The 13,444-nt window shown below is 37.0% G+C and overlaps 1 protein-coding gene and 1 long non-coding RNA gene across 12 annotated transcripts in view; one reads left to right on the top strand and one right to left on the bottom strand.

Moving 5' to 3' along the window:
* The window catches only part of RORA (RAR related orphan receptor A), a 406,228-nt gene extending 400,828 nt beyond the window's left edge, over positions 1 to 5,400 (top strand). For all 9 annotated transcript variants that reach the window (XM_084532396.1, XM_084532397.1, XM_084532398.1 and 6 more), the window contains one exon: positions 533 to 5,400. In XM_084532396.1, the coding sequence (XP_084388522.1) occupies positions 533 to 697 (165 nt within the window). In that variant the 3' untranslated portion in view covers positions 698 to 5,400. The remainder of the gene's footprint in view (positions 1 to 532) is intronic.
* The window catches only part of LOC311442789, a 44,105-nt gene extending 30,665 nt beyond the window's left edge, over positions 1 to 13,440 (bottom strand). For 2 of the 3 annotated variants that reach the window (XR_014696867.1, XR_014696868.1), the window contains exons 1-2: positions 13,370 to 13,440; positions 12,120 to 12,212 (exon numbers count right to left, since the gene is read on the bottom strand). This is a non-coding gene — a long non-coding RNA (uncharacterized lncRNA). The remainder of the gene's footprint in view (positions 1 to 12,119; positions 12,213 to 13,369) is intronic. The other variant, XR_014696869.1, reaches the window with a different exon arrangement.
* Positions 13,441 to 13,444: the final 4 nt, after the last annotated feature.

Here is a 13,444-nt window from a genome sequence, read left to right on the forward strand (position 1 = left end):
CTCAGTAAGTTCAATGACCGCTCTAGCCATATTTTTTTTTAGTACAGATTTTTCTGATCTTTCCTTTATGACAATTTCATTTTACCTTTATTGGGCATAAATGTAAATAGCCTGATCTATTATACTGCCATTTCCCTATATAATACAGTGGGTTTAAGAGCTATCAGCCATGCCTTCTTCCAAGGAAGTAGCTAAGTAGCATGAATAAAGGTCCAGACAGGTAATAGTTCCATATCAATCTGGTGCTCATGGTATTGCCTAGATACTAGGCAAGTGATACATTTTTCTAGCTACTTCAAGGAAAGATTCTTTCACAAATAGTATTCATACATTACTTGATAGCATTTTAGTGGCTTCCCCCTTTTCCTTTTTTTTTAAATCTGACATACCATACTCAGCCACTACTATGCTTCTGAAATGTCACTGTTAATGTAAACAACTGAAGTGAATTCCATATGTTTCAGAGAGCTCTGATCCTAAGGAGGCCTGGTTCTATGTATGACTCTGTGACTTCTGTTCATTTTTTTTACAGTTAATATGCAAAGTGTCTACTTTAAGAGCACTGTGCGGACGACATACAGAAAAGCTTATGGCATTTAAAGCAATATACCCAGACATTGTACGACTTCATTTTCCTCCACTTTACAAGGAGTTGTTCACTTCAGAATTTGAGCCAGCGATGCAAATTGATGGGTAAACGTATCACCTAAGCACTTCTAGAATGTCTGAAGTACAAACATTAAAACAAAAGAAAGGAAAAGAGAAAAAAAAAAAAAAAAAAAAGAGAAAAAAAAGAAAACCGAGACACTTTATATGGCCCTGCACAGACCTAGGGAGCCAACACACTGCACATCTCTTGGCAGTCGGGGTCAGGCGAAGGATGGGAAACAATGAAACAAAGTTGAACTTGTTTTTCTCATGCATATGATTTCCATTATGCCTACAAATATGGACCCTTTTTCTGTCTCAGCTTCTCAATCCTTGACCTCTGTTTACACAGACTGAGGGTACTAATATCAGAAGGTTGTTTTCTCTTGTAGTTCACTGCCCAGACTTCTGACAGAACAATCAATTTGTTGATCAGAACAGAGAGTCCACCTAGTAATCAGCGACTGGTGTGCATTGCAGAGATTTCAGCATCAGTTTGCACAACTTGCTCATTGTTTCATGAAGGACGATTTTTTTCACCTACCACTGTTTGCCAGTAGACAGAACGGCATGAAAAGGGTCCATAGCAATAGCAACAATAGCATTATAATATATTACAGGGTAAATGGGCATGAAGACTATATATAGCAAAAGAGATATTGTTTATATATTGTTTTAATTAATATAAAATGTAGTTACTGGTATAGCTTTTCTTGTTGAATTGATAAGGCACTTTCATTTTGCACCTTTTTCTTTAAATTAAATGCTAGCGTGTTCATTGTTGTGTTGCATGTGCACCAGAAATTCAAGTTTAACTGAAAAAGGTTTTTGGCAGGTACTGGTACATTGGGAGGTATTTATGCTGCTGTTTTCCATGTTACTTTTAAAGAGAGGCTGGTCATATCCTGAAATAGTTACACAGATTTTTTTTTAAGAGTTTGAAAATAAGGAAAAGTTTCTAAATTAAAATCAGCTTTTCAACTGTTAATTTAAAAGGTACTTTTGTTTTCAAATCTTTCAAACCTGGATGTTTAAAATTATATGCCAAGATTCAGATTTAGGCACACAAGTCAAAAGCCTCATTTTCAAAGGTGCTGAGTTTCCTTGGACAAAGTTAACTTAAGCAATTACAGATCGCTTACAGATAGAATAAAGCATCACCCTTGAAAATCATGCTGTTAACAAAGTGTGCCAAGCCCAACATAAACCCAGGTTTGAAGGGATTTACTCAAGTCTGTATCTACAGTAAAAGTATGTGTATGACATATATGTGGAAAATTGGTTTTTAGACATAATATTACATACTTTTTACTCCATTTTGTAAACAATGCCTTCAAACTCCAAACTCTATCCTACCAAAATCCACAGGATGTTTGGTTTTGGCTTCAGTGAGATTAGACAGTGACCCATGTTCTTCAAACATCCACCAGTTCAATTTAAAGTAGCTGAACAGAATTGCTCTCTTTATTTAAATCGATGCACTTTAAAGTTTATCACATGAGAACAGACTAATAAAATAAGGGTACGCTGTTGCTAGAAAACATTGTTTTGGACTCTGTTTAATGCCTGGAAATCACAAATACCATAAATCTACATTCTGGCATTTTGAAGTTGTGATTCCTGCGTTGCGTAACCAACTGATAAGCCAAATCTTGCCATCTTTATTAATACGTTACCATTCTCTTTACATATAGTACTGTCTCTGAGTAAATGCAGCAAGATACAGAAATTAAATTAGTTCTGAAGGGAACATATCCACACTAAACCACATCACAAAATAAACTGTGGCTTATTGCACCAGAGGTGCATAACTGCTTTTGGATGAGATGAGTACACACAACCAGATGTCTTATAGACCTGTACAAATTAAGTTTATGATGAAGTACATATGAAAAAAATAGGACTTTAAAAAAGAGAAAAACCCACAATGCACTCTACCACTTCAATTTCCAAAGATAATAAATTGCTTACATACAGTCATTGAAAAGTAACATTCAATTGAACAGAAGCACACTGAAGTCTAACCATTTTAAAAGAAGAACTAGGGCAGCAGATCATTACAAGCAAAACAGAGATTTATTCTGTGATTTGAATGTTTCCTTTAGGGTCAAATTGAGCCATTGAGCCATGACCTCTCAAAGTTGTTTTTTTTTCGTCAGGGAACCTTGTAGATAGCACTGGATAGCACTTGGCTATCATTCCTCTATATGGGGTGAAAGCAGGGAGAGGTGGACAGGAACACTTGCAGCTTTGTGAGCACCAGGATGGAGGCCAGAGAGCTGTCCTTGTGCTGTGCCATCCTGCCCGCTCCCAGCCCAGCACACGCTCTCTGCAATCTCACTGATACCTTTTCCTAGAATCATTGTTTACTTTATTGGAGTAACTGGCATGATACGGTACTTTGATTCCAGTATGTGTTCCTACTTTTAAATCAACATTTTTAACTAACAAATGTTTTCTGAATGTGACCAGCCTTAGGTGCTAGTCCTTTAAAGATCAACTAAACTTAATTGCAGTGTCAACTAATGAGTAATGAAGTAAGACTTGTACTTTTTTAGAGAGTGAGATACAACTCCTGTTTCTGAAAATAAGTAGACTACCAGGCAATTGGGATTAATTTTCAGTCACATCATTAACCTATCTTTTCCTGATGAATATTAGTACTTTACCAGGCCTTTAGACGCCAATGGTTTTGTTCAGTATCTAGTTCAGAGTATTTATACCCATAAGTCACTGACAACACAGAATTGGGGAGCATTTAATAATAAAATGCATAATCATAGAAGGGTTCCTAATAAGGCCTTAACTGAAAGCCTGTTACATCTAGAATTGGCTTGTGCCATGATCTCCCAGGTTATGCAGCACCTACATGCTGTTGTTTTTCACAGCGGGAGCTCCTGTGTACTAGCACCTTGTCAAACCAGGCTGTGCATACACACCCCAAGGAAGTCTGCTTTCCTGATCACAGTTAGCAGCCACTTGGCAATAGAATATTACTGGCTTTGTTTCGCTTGGTAGAGACAAGGAAAAAAGAGATACGGCCATGGCAGATGTACTGAAAAGACGGCAGTTGCCACAGAGGCTGTTATGAAAGGGGATGTAGACTAGCCTCAGTGCGGCTGGCCGGAATGCCTGCCATGTGAGAACCTGACGCGGCAGAGGAAGTGCACTCTGCACAACTCTGGGACTGTGGCCTGGTGTCAGACAATCAACAGACTATTCAGTTAAAAACCATACTGGGGGGCAGTGGATATTCACAAGTATCTTCATGATCTGCCCAGCTGACTACAAACAAAAACGTGAGGATAGCTGAAGATAAAGAAGTAACATATTGCTCTTGAATGATCCGTTCATTGAGGTCTGCAAAGAGACTTTTTATTGGGCATAATAACTATCCACAGAGATATTTTCTGGCTTTCTAGAAAAGAGTATAGTATACTGTCATTTGGACCGCCCTAACATACTTCAGCATCTCTAATATTGTTTGGTTTTTAAAAACTATGGGATGAGGTGAAAAGGGAGGCTGTTTTTAAGTTTGGTTGTTCTTTATTAAAGCTTATCTATCTTAGTATGGATACCAAGATATCTGTGTGTGTATGTGCACCTGTGTGTGTGAAAGAGAGTACTGTTGTGCGCACATGAATATATGCGTGGGTGCGTGTGAGTGGCTGCTTCTAGGCTCTTAAGTGTCAATGAAAAAAAGAAAATGTATTGAAAATACTTAAGACAAAAACAGAAGGTGGAAAAAAGATTTATTCTATACAAAGCCTTGTCTGGACCACTTTAGAGAGACTTCTATTTTTTTAACCCTTCTATAAATATTTGATGGCACTTGAAATATTCCTGCAATAAAATGTGATTTGTGTAAACATTAAAAAAAAAAAAAAAAAAGATTTTGTAATGTGAAACAATGAAAGAAAGTAATGTAATTTTTCTAAAAAACAAAAAAAAACACAAATGAACGAACTTTGTATTATTTTCTTGATGGAATTTGTCTATTTGTCTTTGGAAAACTTTTTATTTCATTGAATGTGCCATAGTAGAGGTGTGTGTTTCTTTTTCTTTCTTTTCTTCATTTTTTACATTGTAGATTTAAGGAATAGCTGTGTTCCGACATTCCAAAATGCAAGATGACATAGCGGTCATGATTAAAAGGTTTGATTAGTAAGCTTCAATCATTGTTGCTTTTTTTGCACATGTTCTTCATTCCTCTACAGTGCAATATGTACATAGAGCACTTGCGGGTGTAACCTTGATCCCTCAGGGAAAAATACATATTTGTACAGGATTTTTTTTGCCTTTTTTTTTTTTTTTTTTTTTTTTTTTGCTAAGGAATGTCGATTGAATCACTTGTCTGTTGTTGAGGGGCAGCCAGATAATAATCCTAAACCACTGTCACAAAACATTGACTGTTTAATAATTTTGTGCCCTTTTATTATTTAAAAAGAAAAATAAAAGTTATTTTCTGACAGTTCTTTGTGCTGATTGGTGAAAAAAAGGGTAAATATATAAGCACCTTATGATTGACTTAACTGTGAATGACAATCCATCTTGTTATCAACAACGGAGGCCCTATCATTTTGGAGCTGGGGTTAAGAGTCAGAAACTAATGTGCTCAGGGATCTTCTAAAACTCTTCAACAGGGTGGCCAGTACTACTGGTGGGACAAATTACTTTAAAAAGAAAAAAAAAAAAAAAAAGCTAGTATTTTTTCCCTTCCCCTCTCCCCCTCTCCCCCAGGCACAAGAGAACTGGATAGATTTTTATTTTTTTTTTTAACTAAATGCTCTATGTGTGCCTCATTCTATGACTCAGTTTTGCAATCTATCTGCTCCTTGGTCTTTATTTTCTTCCAAACAATATTACTCCAAACAATTGCAAAGGTTTTTGCAATTATATTTTAGCAAATAAATTAATGCTGATCCATTAATAGATCGTGATGGAAATTTAATTTCAATAACCTCTGGACGTTGTTATAATCATAGGACTTTTTCCAGGTGAATTTCTGTGTTTTGCAATATAAAATGGGTTTTCAGTATTTAAATTGTCAAAGAAAACAAATCAGTTTATGATAGTACAATATGAATGAAAATGCAATGATCAGGTTTTGGCAGTAAAGTCACATAGAATACAAGAACAGTAATTCAGACCTTATCTATCATTATCACTTATGCTTCATGGTAAAGCAAAAAACCTGACAGGAAAGAAACACTAAGGCTGAAGTCAGTCATTTTCGTATCTAGTACATCAGTTTCAAATGATCACAACAGTAGCGAAAACCAGCAGTGTCTAGTAAGTCTCTAAGTGCCAAATTGTATGATTCTGGAAGCCTATCACAATTAGTTTTCTTTTGTGGCCTCACATTATTTTGAAAATGCAAGTAGGAAAGTAAATAAGCAACTATGGACAAAATGAGCAAGATTTCAAGACTGGTTAGAGATCAGGAAGAGAGTGAATTTCTCTATCAAACGTCTTTTTTTCTTGCAAAAAGCATCAGTTCTCCAGTATCTTAGGTTAGTAAGTTTGTTTTGTTTTCCACTGGGTCTATGGCTTCCAGTTGTTTACTTGATCTCACATATAATCATTAGGGAAACCTTTCTTAACATTTTGCAAGCTGATGGTCCAGTTTAGCTTGGAATGGCCTTCTAAGGCTTACAACTGCTAAGTAAGTATGACCTCCTGATTAGCTTGTGTTCTGGCAATGTCACCAGAAGAAAATCACTATTGCTGATTCTCAACAGAAATCCTCCTTTTCATACTTGATCAATTAAACATACTATTAATACTCGCAGTCTACACAATGTATTAACTATGTAGCGGGGTGATCCAAACATTACAGTATCTTCTTTTGGGCTCTAAGGATTGACATAGATGTTCCCCAGTCTGTACTTGATGAACAAATAGGTTGCCAGTAGAAGCTGTGCAAACAGTGTATGATTTTTTCCAGCAAATTCTTGAAGTCCCCAAAGTAGATAAATCAGTGTCAGAAACAGCATTTATCATCCAATATCCCAAAATAAGAAGCAATTTGCTTTTGAGTAGTCAGTATCCGAAATTCTACCTGTGCTAGCTCATTTTGATTGCACAGAGGAAACATTTTTATTTTCCTTAGCTAGAGAAATGTAACTACTAGAATTAAATTTTTATTATTAATACTAATATTTATTACTTTAAACATTGCATTCCATCAATGTATTTGAATATTAACCTCCTATTTTCTTTTTGCGTAAATATTTGTCAGTAAATCATTTGGTGGAAATGAGGGCAAATGCATAAGGATACCAAATACAACAACAAAAAGAGAAGTTTTAAAATTTGAATGAGTTATTTATTTAAAAATCATTGAGTATGTGCTTTAATCCTAGTACTGTGTTAGTAGCTCACTAAATAATGCTAAGTCACTGGACTTGAGGGGAAAATATGTAACATTTAGGTTAATATACAGTCTATCTTTGGAACTTTATTCAGGTACTAAATAGAATTTTAACATCAAAATAAAAGCTGTATTCTACCTATTTCACACGTAACATTGCTCTTTATCTTGTCTTTTGTTTGTTTGCCTTTATCATCGGTAGAATATAGCAATAACTTTATAGCAATAAGTAGGCTATCCAAATAAGAAAAAACATGATAAAGGCTTCAGATCAATACTCATGGGTTCAATCCTCCTGCCACAATATTCATTTCTTTGTCTTCCCTCAGAATCTCATTACTTCTTCAAGCTGACCTTCACAATCAAGTTGTTCAACTTGATGTGTGACACCACACCTTTTTGTTAACACCTGCATGTTTTCAGTGTTCCTATGTCCTTTGTGTACTTGTTTTCCTGCAAGTCAGTGTTTCTCAAGCTTTCTGAAAGCACAGTCCCTCTGGGCTATATTTCTTCATAGAGCTCTATGTGTTGGAATTAACTTAGTTTTCCTGGGGTAGGGAGTGAGAACCAGGTGTAATTACTGGCCGCCTTGCCCAGCTAAAGCAACTGAGCTGCTGCTGGGTATTCAGCAGTAACTCCATGGCTACCACAAGCGCAGGCAGCCAACAGCCAGTTCTTGCAGCCCCTTCATGCCAGGGGAGCTGAGCTGCATCCACTAAGTAGGATGAGTTCCCCGGCCAGCACAGTGCGTCTGTCTGTGCTGGTGAACAGAGCTGCTACGATTCACATAGAAACAAGCTGTGTGAGCCTGACAAAGTGTTTTGATAATAATCTAAACACTTGGGCAACTTTTAATGGTCGTGACTTTCAGTTTGAGAAACACTAACCTAAATTACCCCACAGAGTCTTAATGTAGATGCATAAACTTAACAGGAATTTGCAATCTGTAATGCTGTCGTTTCTAATGCAGAGAATTCATAAGCAATACAGTGAATTTTATTTCACAAAAAGGCATACGTACTGTACACCTTTCTAAATCCAAAATGTTCCTCATTTCTACATTGATTTAGAAACAAGTTACAGAACAGTGGTGAATATTTGAAATATTAGGACATTAACTGGCTGCTTCTTTATATGTAACTGTACTGTCTGCCTGCTCCTTTTCTGGAGATGTGTTTTTGTATTGGATGTTTGGGCCAATGGGAGGCTTCAAGCTACAATGTATTTTCCCAGTTTAAATATATTTAACATATGACAAACCCCAGACAAGGCTTTTTAAAATGTATAAAGAACTGCAGTGTTAGGTGGTTTATTTGCAAACTGTTTTCAATGTTGTCCATTTTTATGGCACCTTTAACAATATTCTTGTTTCCAAAGTACAAAAAAGGTTAAAAAATACTCTAGCCATAACTGAATGTCAAGCAATAAAAACAAATGACTTTTTGTGCATAGATTTAAAAGAAATACAAGTTTTAGACATCTGCATGTAAATGCAATCTCTTGTTTACTGCTTTCTTAAACTTGAGCAACTGATTCCTTATTTTACTACTAATTTAAGGACTTGTAATGGCCTGTAAACATTTTATCTTGCTCTATTCTTTCAACTCTAACTTCGTCTCTGCTTTGGAGTCATAATATTTAATGTTGTTCTGCTCACCTCTATACAGTTAACTTTTTGCTTTCATTCTGTATAGATAAAGTTATACTATAAACAGCCTACACAGTGCAAATATTTATCTGTTTATCAAATACCACATTATGCTGTATAATATCTGTTTTACTATATAATCTATTTTAGACATAGCTGTTTAGAACTAGAGTGTGCTATTTTTGTGTTTTTCTGATGTGTGGTGCTAGATAAGTTACTTTTGTGAACAAAAGCAAACAAACCCCTTTTATTCCTAGACAATACCACCTTTGGGTCTTGTTAATTTCACTGAGTATAACTATATATAAATATATATATATTTGTGTATATATATATATACACCTACATATGCCCAACAAGTACCTGTATCAGAGTACAAGATTTGGGACATGGTTTTCTCTTTAAATGCATAGTGTCATTATATAAATTATTCTATAGTATATTTAATAAGGAGAAAATTACTTCACCGGTACAGATACTTGATATCAAATGTAGAATTTTCTTCTACATTATTAACATTACTAAAAACGTTCTGTCCAGCTTGTTACCCTTTTGGTTAATAAATCAGTCTGCCTGTATCGTATCAGAAACAAGAAAAGAATCAAATCTAGCAGTATAAACTATTTACAATATGCTGTCTGTCTGAAAGGGAGGTAGTTATTTGGCTTGTTTGTAGATACCTATCTTCTTATGGCATCTGATATTTATAGATGTTATTCTGATGGGTGCCTTCCTCCCTCTTCACGTTAAATAGGATCTGTACACACTCAAACCGCAGATGTTACTAGGCTATGCCTACACAATTAACTCCAGTTACTGTAAATAGGAATTTTCTGTAAATCTTCGATGATAGATCGATGGCTAAATTCAGTCCTTGGGTATGCTTTATAAATCACGCATACGTATCTGAGGACAGCCACTAGCAACTAAAGTTAATTAAGGAGTGGAATTCGCAACATTTGTCAGGTCTGGGGGTTTTGTTTTTATTTTTCATATATACCTTAATTTACATAGTCATGTACCCTTAAAAGTATTCTTATCCCCTGTTCCTTTCATTCTAGATACTGTTTTTGTGTTAATTCTTAAAAACCAATGGATATCAAATATCTAACTAAGGAGGTAATTAACCTTTTAAATATTTATTAGAATTTTTCTGTAATATTACTGAATTTATAAGATCTTTAGCAAAGATTTTTGAGCAATTTATTAAATACAATTGTTTCTGTTTACTGCACTTTTTGATAATAGAAGGTAGTGAATTTTAAAGCCATGATTCTTGGCTTCCATGCACTGCTTTTATACCCTCAATTCAAGGAATATATATATATAAATAATTTTTTTTAAACAGCAAACATACTGTTGTCCTAAAAATAAATACAAACTTTACTGCACCGTGCGTATATTTTCATAAGTGGAATGTTTAATTGCAAACACTATCAGGATAATTATAAAAACCTCTTGAAGCTACAATCTTATTTAAATACAAGCCATGACAATTTTATTTTCCCTTGTTGATTTAAGTCACCTTTTGATATTTTCAAAAAGAAAAGGAGTCGCTCTTAAATTTGTATGTACTAACTTATACATAATGCTAGGAACACGTTCTCCCTATTGTTTTAATTTTAATAGTTTGATATATTTATGCAAAACCATTTGGTTAACATATTTTCCCTGTTGACTAAATGTTCAACGTAACAAAATGAGAATAAATGATGATTTCAAATATACGTCAGTTTGAGGATTAAGCACATGAACTTCAAAAACCTCGTTGAGTGATATGCTCAAATTTCTGTAAATACACACAACTTCAAATGAAACTATACTGTACATGTAAATGTATGCCGTCTGTTATATGTACAGTATGTATAAATTCCTTTTCTAGCCACCATTAAACGTAAGCCATCAAGAGGAATACTAAAGTGGTATTGTACTAAACCTTTGCTAATGATCTTTACCCAATCACTTAACTTTTCACTTTCATGGACCTTTCCAATTCACTCTTACAATAGCCTGCTTATATTCAAGTTTGTTATTTTACTCAGTCCCGAAAAAAAGTATTTTGATTCATTTTGTAAATATGACTGTAAAAATAAGAGATTTAATGTTGTCTTTTAAATACTCCAATTTTCATTCTAATATGAATGTTGTTATATTGTACTTAGAAACTGTACCTTTAATATTACATTACCTTTATTAAGTGCATTGAACACATCGATTTTAGATGTGCTTTATGTACTGTTATCCTGTAATAAAACTTCAGCTTCTAATGGAAAAATCTGTCTTGACTCTTTTTGTTAGTAAAATCTTGTGTTTTTCTGTATCTTGATATACATTAGGTTTAATCCTCAAGAGATCAACAATTACAAAATTAGGCTGTGCTTTCAGGCACATATATCAAGAGGTTTTTGTTACATAAATCAAAAACGCTTGATGGCAGGGAAATTAGAAGACTCCCCAACACCTTTTAAGCTCCCCTTTTGGCTAAGAAGAGCATAAACATCCTCAGATTTATTTTGGATCAGTCTAGCTTCCCTATCCTTGAAAGTGTCTTCTTTAACATCACAGTTCGCTGCATTGAGTGCACCATACAAGAAATCTGGCTTAAAAACTAACCAGTGAATTTGGAGACTGCACTTTGGGCTAGTTCTGAAAGAGGATTCATGGATCAAAACTGAAGTTTTAGTATTATTTAGTCATGAAAATTCAAAGTTGCAGCTCCCCTCTGTTGTGCTAACTTGGGGGCACCTTTGATTTCTATCTTAAGACTTCAGGCATGTAAAATTCTCTTTGTACCTCTAGCCAGCAGTGCCTCAGTCTTGGCAGAACTTTAACAGCTCAGTATTAATTTGCCTGACCATAATCCAGAATTAGTTATTAGCATTCATCTTTGAAGCACTGCATCTGGAAGCCTTCACCTACATATTGAATCTCCAAGAAAAAAATTATGGAAGCCATTGCACTCCTAGAGCGAGTGCTAAGTAGTGCCATTTGTTCTTGGGCAAACTTCATGGCTTAAGCACTCTCTGAGACACTGGAATTCCAAGTTTAATTTTCTCATCCTCAGGATGTGATTTCTGCCCAATCTCTTCATTTGCAGGAGATGACACTAGCCACTGGACGAACTAGCCACTGATATGTTAGGCAACATCCATTCAAAGTAAAACAAAAGAAATTGTCTCTCATTTCACAGTAATCTGTGGACTCCCATGTCTGCCAGTAACAAAAGCTGAACTGTAGGCTAGGATCTGGTGGCTTTGAGTGTGTCCTGGTGCTCACATTTATGTCACAGAAATAGAAAATTATGTTTATAAAGTATATCACTTAAAGGAAGAAAAAAAAAAAGGAAAGTGCAGGCTTTAGGGAGATGCCAGACTGAAGTTCGACTTAACTTGACACATTCACAACCTGGGCAAGTCTTCTAATCATTGTGCTAAGTAACTGCCACCATACCTGAGCTTTGAAGTAAGATTACTCCTCATAAGGCTACCTCCAAGAACGGGCTCTGGGGGACTCCAGTGAGAAATAAAACCTTTCTGCCTCTATCTGAGACAAAAAAAAAAAAAAAAAGCGCAAAATTAAAATCAGACCATTTTCTTAATGCTGAACTGCAAACTAGAGACTCCTTGGTTGGTGGTGGGTTTGGACAAAGACTCACAGAATGGTTTGGATTGGAAGGGGCCTTAAAGACCACCTAGTTCCAACCCCTGCCATGGGCAGGGTCACCTCCCACCTGACCAGGTTACCCAAAGCTCCATCCAACCTGGCCTTAAACAGTTCCAGGGAAGGGGCATCCATAGCTTCCCTGGGCAACCTGTTCCTCACCATACCCAGAATAAGGAATTTCTTCCAAATATCTGATCTACTTCTACCCTCTTTTAAAATCATTAATCCTCATCCTATCAGCACACATCCTACCAAAGACAATTTTCGCATCTTTCTTATAGGCCCCCTTCAACCATGGCAAGGACGCAGTGCGGTCTGCCCAGAGCCTTCTCTGTTGCAGACTGACCAGCCCCAGCTCTCTCAGCCTGTCTTCATAGCAGAGGTGCTGCAGCCCTCTGATCATCTTCATGGCCCTCCTCTCTGCTACTGGACCCCCAGACCCCAATGCAGTACTCTCGAAAATTCTGAACCCTCTCAACATTGATAGGCATTTGTATATAATCCCCAGAGTTTTAGTTACAGGACTAGGTGCTCTGAATACTTTGACTGCTACAATACGCAGTTTCCTCTTCATTTCTCCATCGGTAGAGCTGTGAAGAGGATCACTTTTTCTTATAAAACCACAAGTGAATGACTTTCTGTGATGTAAATCTACAGCTACTGAGAACATTTGAACTCGCTATTTCACCACACTGGGAAGCCTCATCATCAGAAAATTTAAAAAAGGGTGGACGGGGGGCAGATTTTGTGGCTCTGCCCTGCTGTTACCACGTAACCCAGGGAATAACCCAGGGAAACTGAAAGCCCAGGGAGGAGAGGGGAGCCGCTTAGCGCTGCCACCGCCGTGAGGCGCCTCGGCCCTCACACGCGGCCAAACCCCCTGAGGGCCCAACCGCCCGGCAGAGCCCGGCCCGGCCGCCTCATCGCACCCGAGGCGGGCACAGGCGCCTCGAGGCGCCCGCTCCCCAGTCGGGGCCACACCGTGGCGAAGGCCGCGGAGGCGGGTGCGAGTCCCCGGGGCAGCCCCTCAGACGCACCTCCGGCCCGACCCCGCACCCTCGCCGCGGCGGCGCCTGCCACAAGATGGCCGCCCGCAGCCCGCCGCCCGCCCG

Source organism: Aythya ferina (assembly GCF_964211825.1).
Source record: "Aythya ferina genome assembly, chromosome: 11".
NCBI lineage: Eukaryota > Metazoa > Chordata > Aves > Anseriformes > Anatidae > Aythya > Aythya ferina.